The sequence below is a fragment of the Pristis pectinata genome, chromosome 2 (assembly GCF_009764475.1).
Source record: "Pristis pectinata isolate sPriPec2 chromosome 2, sPriPec2.1.pri, whole genome shotgun sequence".
In the NCBI taxonomy this organism is placed as follows: domain Eukaryota; kingdom Metazoa; phylum Chordata; class Chondrichthyes; order Rhinopristiformes; family Pristidae; genus Pristis; species Pristis pectinata.
The window spans coordinates 66,847,251-66,861,386 of record NC_067406.1 but is presented as its reverse complement, the minus strand read 5'-3'; the positions used below and the strand labels follow the sequence as shown (position 1 = coordinate 66,861,386).

Sequence of the window (14,136 nt, the reverse complement as noted above, 5' to 3'; positions counted from 1 at the left end):
ATAATGTTTGATATGAGCAATAATTCTGTAAAATTATACTTCTAAGCTAACATTTAATTCCTACAAATCTTTTTATAAATTCAATAGGTAATCACAGTATACTTCCAAAGTAACAGAGTATACTTCCAAAGTAACAGAGAATACTTAATTTGATCAGTTATTGCTCCGTATATTTCAAATTGTTGCTGAAAGCTTGCAAGGATTACAACATTTACTTTGCCCCATGGATTTTCGTACACAATTGCTGACTGAAAATGAAATATAGGCAGTAAAACCAGATGAAACTCCATCCTCCACTCCATAACCTCATTAGTTCACACTGCCAGACAACTTAAAAGTATGTTTTTGTTTTAAAGAGGTCACAAAGAATTAACATCTTGCCACTAGCTGCTCGGAGTTACTAACTGTTGCAAGTACCTACTCAGTGTGGGTGGTGGTGCCAAGTAAAATAGACAAAATTTTAAAAACAGATCTTTTATTTAGTTGGCTGGTAAAATAGTAGCTCACTAAAATCTGTTTTTCACAACCGACCTTCTGTCAATGCCTGGTTGACACACTATCACTTTCCTAATACTCCCACACCACAAGATGGGCAAATGCCAATTGACCTGGCTATAGAATAAAAGGCTATGTTAAAATAGCCAACAGAAAGAAACATAGTTCAGCAACATGACCACAATGCTCAAAGCAATAATGGGTTACCAGCATTCAAAATCAACCATGACCTTCTGGGAATTCAAGTTTGTTAAAAATATACACATCAGAAGTAGATGCGAGCATTAAGTTTGCTGAATGTGCAAAATTCAACTACTTCACCACTGTCCTTCAGGGAAGGAAACATGCCGTCTTTACTTGGATCTTGCCTATTTAAGATGCTAGTCTCACATTCATGTGTTGGACTTCTAAATGCTCATTGAGAGGGATTTGCAACTGTACTAAAACCACTACCCAATTACTCAAATAGGCAACCCACTACCTGCTGCTCGGGACAATAAAGAATGGACGATAAGTACCAGTTATCTATTCTGCTTGGGACTCCCCCAGAAGAAACAGTTTCTTTGTACCACCCCCAACGTATCCTACTGGCACATAACATAACTTTGAGATTATACTTCAATCTTCCGAGAACACACAATTTCTTCCAGCCTCCCCTCCAATGACTGTCTACAGTTCGTGCTGCCTCAGGAAAGCAGCCAAACATAATCGAGGACCTTTCCCATCCTGGTCACTCTCCCTTCTCCCCTCCCATCAGGCAAAAGAGAAAAACTTGAGAGCACGTACCACCAGGCTCCAGGACAGCTTCTATCCTGCTGTTACCAGACTCCTGGAATGGACCTCTCATACACTAAAAGGTGAACTCTTGATCTCCTAATCTAACTCATTGTTGCCTTTGCACTTTGCCTACCTGCATTGCCCTCTCTGTAACAGCAACACTATATTCTGCATTCTGTTTTCCTTTTCACTACCTCTATGTACTTTTGTATGGAATGATCTGTCTGGATGCACGCGAACAGAAGATTTTCACAGTATCTCGGTATATGTGACAATAATAAACCAATACACTATGCAAGGAGCCTCCTCAAAAAAGATTAGTCAGATGCAGCCTTGCCTTCAGAATTTGTTACCAATCCTGAACAGTTCATAATCATGTCCAGTTCATATTCACCTTCGATTATATTTTCAGTAGTTTCTCCATTGTTGTTAAGAACAACTCTTTACTGTATACATTTCCCTAACCATGCCTTGTTTCTGATTATCCGTTGGGCTGTTGGTAAGGTTAGGTTTTCTGCTTGAAATATTTTTGAAGAGTTAGTGCTTCACATGATTCAATGAATTATTAGCCTGGATCAAATCTTCAAGAATGTTATGGTTTTCAAATGTTGCTAATTTACCAGCGATTAATTGTACAAGTCACAATTACAATGCACAGCTGCATTTTGACCTATAAAGCATCCTTAGCGACCAGAACAAATAAAACAGCACAACAAATCAAGTTTATCATAGTTCAGTTCAACTTCTATGAACCAAAATCAGTTTCAGGAGGCAAATACCTCAATTCCTACTAACGTTCAGAAGTTCAGCAGGTATTCTGCAGAGCCAGTCTCAGTTTTAATTGGTTGACCTGTCAATCTAATTTGACTACACATGGGTTCATGTGTCATATGTCCTTTTGCTTTGGTCTCTTTCATTAACTGTGAAATGCTATCATGTAGAGAGAAATCTGCTCTGCAAACAGCTCACAGGACAAGAGACTGATTGAAATGTTGCCTTCCTCATTGTAATAAATAGAAATTTCCAGGCAACCTTGTACAAAGATATAAAAAGTTGAATGGACAACATAATAAATGTATAGTCTACAAAGATTTAGTTGCCATGGCCCAAAGTCACAATTATATAGTCGGTGGAGGAAATCATAAAAGAACACAGAACTTATGAAAGCATTCAGATTTCTTCTTGTCGTAGTTCTGTTTTTGTTTTCAACAGATCTAAAAGTTGTTTCACTGTGAAAGCATAATAATGATTCCTCTGATATCATATTTCAGCACCTGTTTAGACTCATTTTATCCTTCCCTGTGTGGCTATCCCAGCACTCTCAAATTCTCAGTATGTCGCACAGATTATAAACACACGTCTGAAGGACCACAAATCTGACTATGCAATATTCACTGAAGTTTCAACCTAGATTACAGCACAGTTAAAACACCACACAGCATATGGGTCTAGAATAATTTTATACCATGCTTTAAAGGAGATTTTCAAAGCAGAAATAATTAGCGTTTCCTTCTTTTGGTTACAGGTAATTCCTGAACATTTGTGCTGATAATTTCTTCTGAGCTCCTTCTGCTTTGCCATTGCAATTTCCAATTCCTCAAACCACAGCCTTTGCAATCAGATGGAATAAAGATGGAAGTTAATTTTACTTGCATTAGAATTTTAGTAAGGTAAAGCAGCAGGCGGAAGTCATGGCTCAGCACCACAACTTGGGCAAACAACAATGTGGAACTTTGGAAAACTTATAAAGGAAGCTAAGAAACCATGCATTGTATGATTTTAAACTCATAGCACCATAGGAATTGGCAGGAGGACCAAAATTCACCTGGTTTGTCTTTCACCGTCCTGGCAGTTGTCTAGTACAACAGTGCTAAGAGTTGTTGACTAATCATTGCAAAGTAATCTACCTCTATTAGTCCACAGCAGGCCTGGGCAGGAGGGCAGGCAAATTGCTATGTTGGATTCCTTTGGAAACCACAGGAAAGTTCACTCGTTTCTCCCAAATGTGTTACATACTTCCCATATGCCATGAAACAAATTGCTCCTAATTTGCCCCAGCATGTAATTCTTTCAAAGAAATCTTTTGAATTTTGCATTTGAGTGAATCACTACTAACTGCTTCCACTGTCCTCCTGAGAGCATAATCCACAGTCTGATCAATTGTTCAATGAAAATGTATTTTCACATTTTAGTTTTGTCATTCGACATTAAGTGCAAAGAGGAAATGGAACTCAAGGAGACAGGCATCTGGACTGGTCACCTACCTGCCTTGATTCTCAACTTATTCTACCGATGGGCAGTTGAGAACTACCCTTACGCACCAGAGACATCGAAATGTGGGTAAGATCCCTTGAACCCACAAACTTTGACAGGCTCTGTACCTGGAGGTTCCTGGTGGGCACGTCCAGTATTTAGGCGAGGTTGCAGTCTTGGGAATTTGAGTACCCAATATTTTTTAAAACTCATAATGCTCATTATAAATAACTACTGTAAACAATTTTTTCAGCCTTTTTTAAAAACGCATATTTTTTTGAAAACATTTCCCATACTTAAGAGCTTCAATTTATTAGTATTTTTAGAAACAGAAATTGGTGCCAATCAAAAACTGCAATGAAACACTGTATTTGATGTCAAGGTCAGCCTAACTTACATCGCCATGTGATTTGATAATTGTCATCAAATAGAAACATTGAATACCTATAAACAAAAAGATTTCAAATGTGTTCTGATCATGTGTATTTTTAGGACCTCATGTCTTTTACTCTTTGAACAATTTAAAATGTAATTAATTAAGCACGGCGAACTTATTGTCAACTGCATTTAAAGAGAAGAAATTTCCATTTCTCCTTTTAAAAGTTACTTACTTTTATACTTTGGATTTAGCTATTTTCGCATAGTTTACACAGTATATAATTTCACACAGTTGCTGTCGGCATCCTAGCAGATTCTTGAAAAAAAACCTGACGGGCTTCACAAATGAATGTAAAATCTGTCCAAGTGCCACTATGTCACGGTAGCTCTGTAACACCCTACGGTTCATTAAATCTGATTACAGAAGCATGAATTGCTACAAATTCCCCATTTACCAATTTATAGCCCAGCTGGCCACCAGATGAATAGTTCCTGTTAACAAATCAACCTTATTTTATCGTCCAAATGAACGCGCGAACATATTTGAAAAACAAATGCCTGTATTTCAAGATAGAAAAGCAAACAAACTGGTGTAACAATTACTGTGTTTTATTTAAATAGCCTTAATAGTGAATCATGAAGTGAAACTATTGAGCCATGGCTCAGGAGACTGTTATCAACAGATTCCTTCTTACAATCTGCTGGACATGTGTGATTCTGATGAAGTTTGCAAGTCATGAATGACAGAGCCAGATGGAATGTGTTTACAGTGTTTGGGGGGTGGTGATGGGGGAAGAAGGGGAGGGCGAGTTAATGTTAACGAAGGGTCTACTTTTCAAATTAATGCCTTTGAGCAAGATTACAAAAGCATTTTCTGCAGCCATTTCCCATTTCTCTTTAGTTCCTGCCTATGATTCTCAACACCTAATTCTCCAACTGCTTACTCCATCAACTGACTGCTAACCAATAAGCAACAACCACCAAAAGGTAAACTCTATTGATTTTCCTACCTTCCCTCCTGGGAACCACGGTGGCTGTAGAATGACTGGATTTCTGTTCAAACTGTAGCTGCACTCAAGTGGAGTTATTGGCCAAGGATCTAGATGACCGTAGCATGATATTGGCTGTGCCTGCGCAATAGATCCCACAAAGAATGACGCCAGCAGGGGCAATCACTGAGTATGACTGTTTCGAGTTTCCAGCCAGGCTCGACTGAAGTGAGTGTGCATGATGAGATTCCTCAGTGCAGGTAAGGTGTGGGAACTGCGCAGGCAACCACTCTGCATGCCACATCTTGGGTACACTCTAAGCATGATGGGCACCATAAACCATGACTCTTTATAACTTGGGAGGCATGTCCTACTGCAACCACTGCAAAATTTCCAGGAAGGAAAACAGCTACCAACATTTTAGCCTTTTAATTGTTCTTTTACATAATAAAGCTATGTGTGCTACATGGTATAATAATCTTACAGCTGTGAACAGTCCATCTGCAAGATGCATTAGTAATCATTTTTCCTACTGTTAGGGAGGGGTTCTTGTGCTTTGATGCCACAAGTTGTGGGAGAACAATGGAAACCCAAGCCCAAAATATCCAAACTATTTCCTTGGGGACTCTGACAATCTTATGCAGGAGTTATAGGAGGAAACCAAGAATATCAGGGCCCTTATATCTTCCCAGGTGCTTCTCTGTAAACTGTAATCTCATATACTCCCACTTATTGCAGACATTACATTTCTTAAGTGCAGCACTCAATGTTTAACAGGCTGATGTGCACCTGACAGGAGCCTTAAGGTAATCATAAAACAGGCAAAAGTTTTGGTTTGAAAAATTAATACACTAAATGTAGACATCAAAGTGAAAGGGAAATTTACCTGAAACAATTTTTGTACTGGAACATATTTTACACAGCTAGCTTCAAAAAGGACTATTGAAACTCAAACAAAATTGTGTACTGGCTTTAGAAACACATGTTATCTGTATTCTGAAAAAACAATCTGCCTTTCATACTTCTTGTACATAATTACCCAATTCAGATTTCTTATATTACATAACTATACTATAAATTACCATGAGAAGTTCTGAGATTGTGAATGATGCTAACAGTGTTGGATAAAAGTGTATGCTTTTTTTTCAGCAAATTTGCAATAAAGCATCAGAGATCAAATGAAGCAATGAAATAAAATTAGAAAGGATTTTTCATCTCCTCTTGTTAATTACATTGCATCAATCACATCCCAAAACCTTGGCTAATCAAAGCCAAGAGCCATCATGGGAGTAGCAATGGTAAACCACGTGGCTGAAATTGTGCACAACAGGGTACTGAGCTACCTGACTGCAGTCTGGTCAGTCCACACTTACAATGAGGTCTGGGAGGTGAAACGGCTCAGCTCGCTGATTTCCTTCTCCAAATGCAACCCTGGGTTAAAATTAGGGCTTTAAAACCCACGTAGTCATGTATAAGGGAAGGGTACTAGCCTGCGATGTCACAGGATCCAATCAACACATGGATTATTTTTCTTTAATCCAGCTCCCTTTCATATGCACTCATCTCACTTCTATTAGCATTGAGTTGGAACAGTAGGCAAACAGAACTGAAGACTACTCAATAGTTCAGCTATCAAAGCTTCTTTGTATGCTCCAAAAGGGGAGGCATTTCCTGCCACCAGGTGGCAAGCAGGTTTGAACAGTGGCCTTGAGCAGCACTAAAATGACTATACGGTACTGGGGAGGAAGCACTTCAGCACGTAGCTCCCGTAATCTGTGTACTAATCATCATTCTTCAGTCTTACTTTAAAACTAGCAATGATTATCGTGTGTGTGTGTGTGTGTGTGTGTGTACGTACATACTGAAAGATGGTGAACAACTACATTTTACATTCTGTGACAAGATGGCAATCCAAGTAGTTTGAGAAATACATATTATTCATTTTACACACCAATTTGAAAAAAAAGGGACTTGTAGAATGGATTCATGCTTTGGAAGCATTTTTAAAACATTCTAAAACAGCACCGCATTAAACATTTTACAAAGTGACATACAGCTGACAGGAAAGCCTCAAGATAATCAAAAATAAAAAAGTTTTCCAGACAAAAAAAACTAAGGAACAGAATTTAGAGAATAAAATTAAGTTTTTTTTCCTGAAACAACAATCTATATTTAACACAGCTAGCTTCAAAGCAGGATAATGAAAACTCAAAGAAAATAGTGTACGTTTTCAAAACTTATATCTACACATTGTAAAAAGCCAATTTCCCTTTACCTTTTTTTCTAATTACCGTTTAATTCAGATAACAAACTATACTTTTCTTAATTAGCAATAAAGCACTATGAGAAGTTCTCTGATTGTAAAAGGTGCCACAAAAATGCAAGCCTGTTTATTTCCCTCTCTTCAGCAAACATTTTTAAGCATCATTCAATTGAAACAAAGAAAGATAAGGACAGATTTTATATCCTCTGTGACATTTGCAAATTGTTAATTGCATAATGCTACTTTTGCAGAGAACATAACCATGGATACATCTAGTAAAAGATTCATCGCAAATTCATTGGGAACACAACGATCCTGCAGATTGCAAAACCAGATGCATGCACATCCTAAGGGATTTAAACTTGTAATAATAGATGTATAAAAGTAGTTGGGAGAGAATACTGAGTGAAGAATTATTTTCCTGCCAGAACACTTTGGATAGAAAACTACTTTATTATTGCCTATGCATAATTTACTGTCACAAATTTCAGCCTAATATTTCTTAGTAATTACTACGCAGAGTACACTATTAATAACCTAATAAGTGTCAGTTTTGGCTGAATGATGGCATTCCTGTCTGAGTCAGAAGGCACTGGTTTCACGTCCCACTCCAGGGACATGACATAATCTAGGCTGCTACTTCAGTGCATTATTAAGGGAATGCTGCACTGTTGGAGGTTCCGTCTATTGAATGAAATGTAATACCGAGGCCCTGTCTGTCTTCTCTAGTGGACATAAAAGATCACAAGGCAATAATCTGAGGAAGACCCAGAATACTCTGAATGTCCTGGTCCCTTTACTTTTCAATTAAAACATTTCAAATACAAAATCTGTCTGATTGCAGTTTGTGGGACTTTGTATGCACATTGGCTGCCAGTTTTCCTTGTAACACCTCAACAACTATATTCCAAGAGTTAGTGTTAATTCTGTTCCTCCCTCCACAGATGTTGCTGGACTTGGTGGGTAATTGTAGCATTCAAGGTTTTTATTTTGAAATTCCAGCATCTGCGCTATTATTGTTTATTTAACCGCCATTTCTTTCCAGAACACCCACTTTGAATAAGTTCAACTCTTCTCCAACAAGATTTTCATTTGTCTCTTATTTCAACTGTTGTTTTCCGTTTCTCTTCTCATCTTTGATCAGGTCTTTACCAAACTGATTCACAGCCACATCTTTCCATAGCAGCTGCCTCTAGCTCTTGTTTCTTCCACTTGTATTGCAATTGCATTTCACTCTGTTTTGGATCCACCCACAACCACAACTCCTTGATATTCAGTATTTTTCACCCCATTCTGACATCCATGCTTAATGCACACATTCAACTTCGCCATATCCCGAAATAGTGCCCATTACATCATACACCCAGTCTGGCGCTTTAACAGGAAAGCTTTTCCCTTTTTCCGGTTTAATGGATCATAAACTTCAGCAACTCTCAAATACTAATGCTCCTTCTTTGCTCTGACACCCTCTCCTACACCGTCTCACTCTTGCCATGCCCCGACTTTCTCTCTATGACGTCTATCCTGCATTCCTCAGCTTCGAGCCCACACATCCCCACCTCAACTTTATGTTTTCACCGCATTGAATTTCAAACACAAATGACTGAGCTTTTTTTTGTCTTCACCACCATGCTACCTTTTTTGTTTCCTCTCCAACTACCAGCATCCCAAGCCCTTCCCCTCACAGTCACTCATGCTCTTATCTTCAGAAATCATCTGCACATTTCCTTCAAGCTTTTTACCCTTTTCAGACCTTCTCAATGTAAACTCAGCGTGACATCAACCATCCCTTCCCTTCCACTCTGTTCATTCATGTTAGTCGACCCCTAGTCTGAATATGCTGCATTCTGTTCTCTGTATAACCTGAACAAGACCTCTGATGCACAGTCATTGAGCCAAAAAGTTATTGTTTGCTCTCTGCAGATGCTGTCTGATGTAAGTGCCACCATTCTTATACATTTACACACTTCAAAAGCACTATAATAACTGCAAATTGGTTTGTGACATTCCGAGGATGTGCAAGGTGCTACATAAGAATCAGAGAGATATAGCACAGAAACAGGACCTTCAGCGCAGCAAGTCCGTGCCAACCATGAACCACCCATTTGCACTAATCCTTCATTAAAATCACACTTTTTTATTCTCCCCATTTTCTCATCAGCTCCCCTCAAACTCTACCACTCACCTACGCACACAATCAAGGCAATTTATAGAGGCCAATTAACCTACCAACCCACATCTTTGGGACGTGAGAGGAAACTGGAGCACCCAGAGGAAATCCAAGTGGTCACAAGGAGAAAATGCAAACTTCATGCAGGCTGCACACGAGGTCAGCATTGAACCTGGTCTCTGGCACTGCAAGGCAGGTTTCAACTATCTGCACCACTGTGCTCCCAAATTTGAGATTTTTCTTGATATTGGTTATTAACGATTTTTATCATACCTATCGCAAGTCAGACATGGGGGAAAAATAAGACCAAAATTTAACAGCATCCAGATGCTTCCTGGTGTAGCAATAAAAAAGTCACAGGATGATGCAGGATACTTTACACAACAGAAGGGAAAGCCTGTGGTATTGAATGCCTGAGAAGTTCTAGTCATCAACAAAAGCAGCTTTATTATGTAGTAGATTTTTAATATTTAACAGGCAAGTATCTTTTGTTGGAATCCAATGATTTTTTTTTTACTGGTTTCAAGTGGAAGATCAAAATGTTTAAAAGCATATCCGAGAATGGCTGTGCAAGAGTTCTTGGCATCAATAAAGGAATTTTCCTGGTTAGAATTTCGGACAGTAGGGGAAGAGATTGAAACAACTAGCAATTAAAAAAAAGGATATCTGGTGGACAATCCAATAGCTTACCTCAATAATGTACAGGACTATGTTCTTGTAAAAACAGTACAGGATACACTTTGCTACACGATTATAGTTCCAGGCTCCATGAACCAGCAGCAAGTTCTTCAGATACTTGAACTAGAAACAATAAAAGGTTACAACTGAGCAAAAAATAATATTTTGACAATTAAAAACAAGTTTAAGACTTGGACTGATTTTTCATTTCTGCAGCTCAATGTTCAAAATAATTGCACCAAAACCCACATGCACAAATACAGACCAAGGTGGTCCCTATTATTTTACAGCTGCAGAGTGAGAGTGTGAGAGAGAGAGAGAGAGGGAGAGAGAGAGAGAGAGTGTGTGTCTCTCTCTGTCTCTAGATTACAAAATGAGGGTTTGAATTCCACCATGGTAGTTTGAGAGTTTGAATCTAGTTTAAAAAATCCAGGAATAGAAACTGGTATTGGTAATAGCGTCTGCAAAGTTGTCAGATTGTTGTAAAGATCCAACTGTCACATTTATTTCAGTCAGCTCATTCACATCTGACATTACTCCATTTCGCCAGCCTGCTACACTTAAGTGGCAGCTCACTCAATTTCAATCCTATCTCCTCCTCTTGATGTTACGTATTCTCACAATTGCATCTTACCTGCTGGACTGAAAGCAAGAGCCTGCAGTGGAATCAAGAATTAGCAGGAACACACGTCCTGATTTTGGCTCATTTCTACTAGGTCTAACTCTGCTCCTTCAGTTCCTATATTGACATAGTAATTGCAATTGTCCGGGCAGATTTGTAATTCGAGACACCCCAGTTGGAGAGGTACAAGATCAATATATCACCAAGAGGAACCAGGCCCAAACATGGGTGGGAGAATAACCATGTAAACATTGAATTACTGGAAAACCTAAAAGTGAGCAAATGCCAATAGGAATAAACTGATACACAAGAAATTCTGCAGATGCTGGAAACTGGAACAATACACAAAAAGTGCTGGAGGAACTCAGCAGGTCAGGCAGCATCCATGGAGGGAAATAAACAGTCAACATTTTGGGCTGAGACTGCTGCTGTTGGTGCCCTTTTCCTCTGCTTGGAGGGGCACTAGCAGGGAGAATACCAGATGAAGGATATGATCTTTATAAAAGAGAACCAAATTGATGACCATTTTCCTTCCAGTTTTATAGAAATTTCCAAAGCCTAATTGGATTTAGTATAAGCCATTAAGGGTTATTGTTATTTCTCACCGCAATGAATAAACTACTTTGGAAAGTATTGCTAAATTTAAGTATGAATAGAAACAACATATAGAGTGGTTTTTGTTATTTATTCGCAGCATCCAGATATTTCTGGTAAGCACAGGATTTACTGCTTATCCCAATTTGCCCTTGAATCAAGAGGCTCGCCAGGCCATGTCAGGCTGGAGATGAGAGTCAACTAGATTGGTGTGGGTCTGGAGTTGTGTACACCTCAGAAAAGATCAAGAAAAGCAGCTTTCCTTCCCAGAGAAATAGTGACCCAAACAACCCAATGGTTTCTCAGTCACACCAAGTGACACCACCCTTTTGTTCCAGTTTCATTTCATTAATTAGCTGAATTTAAATTTCCCCAGCTGTTATATGGGATGCAAATAATTTTATTCGTGAGTTCAGCCCCCTCTATCGCAAGCTTTTTGAGTTTTTAAAGCAGGTTTGCTTTGTAATGATCTATTGTATGATTGACAATATTATCAGTTAGAACATTTTTGTACCAATTAGCATGAGACAAGAATAGCAAGAGACCATTAGTTAAATAATTCTTAAATGATTTAAATTAGCAATAATTTGTGATGTCAGTGATACTGATACAAGTCAAGTTGAATCTACGTATTGAAGAATACGTCAAATGATTTTGACATTTCTAGTTACCTGCGCAATAGAATAATCAGAAGAGTTTGCTGCTTGTAGACCCTCGTTTCCACTTATTCCAACACCGACATGGGCTGTCTGGATCATTCCCACATCATTTGCTCCATCACCTATTGCTAGTGTTATAACTTTCACCTGTTTCTTCACCATCTCAACTATTTCTGACTTCTGTAGAGGTGAAACTCTGAGAAAAATGAAACAAGAAAAATCAGAGAGAAACGAGACCTTGCGGTCTAATAGAACTGCATTTGTCTGCATCCATGTACTTTAAAAACAATAGAAGTCTTATCCTTACCTGCCACCTTCAGATAAACTGAGTCTTCACCACCTAAAAACTTTACCCCCCCCTGCCCCCCCAATTTTCTCAAGAGCTGAAGAAAGCCACAGGCATATTAAGAAAGGCAACATCCATTAAATAGCTTTGTGCTGTGTGTTACATTTTGCTTTTTTAACCTTTGGGACAATTAACAGGATTTACTAAGCAAACTGTCACTCTCCAGGGCAAATGTGATGAAGCAGAGGATGGAAGAGGTGGTGGTAGAAAGGGGTGGAAGTCCAAGGAGTGGAGGTCTAAACATCCCTCATGGGACCAGAAGTAGTACCCAGATGCAAGTATACTTTGACTCATTAACCCAGTATTTAGATGAGAATTCAGCTTTTGCTGTCAGGAAGGGGATTCAAGCAGCAGGAATATTACAAAGGCCAACTCAGACAGTGCAAATAAACAGAACAAGCTTGAACAGCCGCAATTCTACACAAGAATAATATAGAATATTTAGAGATTTAGGTTACCCATCACAAAACTGGAATCCAATTTGAAATTTATTTACATTTGCACCTTGATGTTCGACACTTATTCCATAAATACTTTCCCCAATGAGGCCAAAAGACCGTAAATATTTAAACTTGGATGCTTTGAGGAATTATCCCGAATCCATGGTACAAGTTTGATTGCTTAATCAAATGCAGGGGGAATGCTTGAAGGAAAGACGTAACATCACTTCCTAATTTACTGCTGGAACTGACAGTAGACAATAGGATGAAAACAAAATCATTGTTTGATATTTTTGTGGTCTCAGTATTTAATATTGCTATGGCAAAACAACAAGTGACTATCCTGAAGACTATGATTTTTGTGGGCAGAATTTTGGCCCACTGAAGAAGAGTCTGGATTTCATAAAAATGGAAAATACTTAAATATGCTTTGTCTTTTTTTTAAACAAACAACAAAAAATCCGCCTAAGAAATATGTGCAAAATGAACAAAGTCCAGAAGTGCCATAGAAGAAAAGTTCATGAGCAAGAGGTAAATTTTCCAACTGTGACGTCAGCCTAAAGATGAAGTTCTGCATGAATATATGATTAGAATATTTGCCCTTGGGAATTAAATTAAATTTTTACAAAGAACAAAAATCACGAAAGTAAGGCCTCTACCACTTGAGGTTATTTGGCAGATCTTATAATCCACATCTGGCTTGTAAAAATACCATAGTATGTACAATTAAAATATCATACTTTATTAATTATTTCCTCTACTTGTTTGAAAATCTTTTCCATTACTGTAAAACATCACAATGAATTGCAAATTTTGTTCACCAGTCCCACTTTTACTCAGTTTTTTGTTTAGCAAGAGGAGCAATATATTTGTAATAAAAACTAACTGCAAGCAACTGACAAAATAATTTCCCAATAATCTTCTATAAAGGATTAAGTTTAATTTTTAATTTAAAAATCAATATAGCATCCAAACCGAAAAGCTCAAATTCTAGCTTACCGACAGCAGATGACAGCTTTGCAAGACAATGCTAGATCCAAAAATGATTGTCGCACTCCAAATGTCAGGGCATATTTGAGAGTTTTTCCATCAATAATCAATGCAAAGTCGTTGTCCTTGCGCAATGCATCACCCAGAGTATTGCAGTGGTGGCTCAGCATTTCCCTCGTTGTCTGCAAATCAATTGTTACATAATAAACTGGTTTATACAAAAGCTGAATACTGGATGAGGGTGGGAGGAAACCTTTACACAACTGATGCTATAGTTTGCGGATTATCAGAACAATGATTCAAGTAAACAGGTCAACATTAACCACCTGGGTTTCTATATTATGTCATGAAAGACATGCATTTCCTTACACGTAATAAGGGTACATGTCAGAATATGGCTAGGTGCAAGCTAAAGATTAAGAGAGTAGAAAATATCATAAAAACTTTCTAGCCTATAAGTGCCATCTTTACCATCCTCTCCT

General features: G+C 38.2%; 1 protein-coding gene across 6 annotated transcripts in view; it reads right to left on the bottom strand.

Moving 5' to 3' along the window:
- Nucleotides 1-14,136, bottom strand: part of atp8a1 (ATPase phospholipid transporting 8A1) — a 276,718-nt gene that overhangs the window by 83,553 nt on the left and 179,029 nt on the right. For all 6 annotated transcript variants that reach the window (XM_052045257.1, XM_052045250.1, XM_052045267.1 and 3 more), the window contains 3 exons: nt 13,664-13,836; nt 11,891-12,074; nt 10,016-10,126 (listed from right to left, as the gene is read on the bottom strand). In XM_052045257.1, coding sequence (XP_051901217.1) covers nt 10,016-10,126; nt 11,891-12,074; nt 13,664-13,836 — 468 coding nt within the window. The remainder of the gene's footprint in view (nt 1-10,015; nt 10,127-11,890; nt 12,075-13,663; nt 13,837-14,136) is intronic.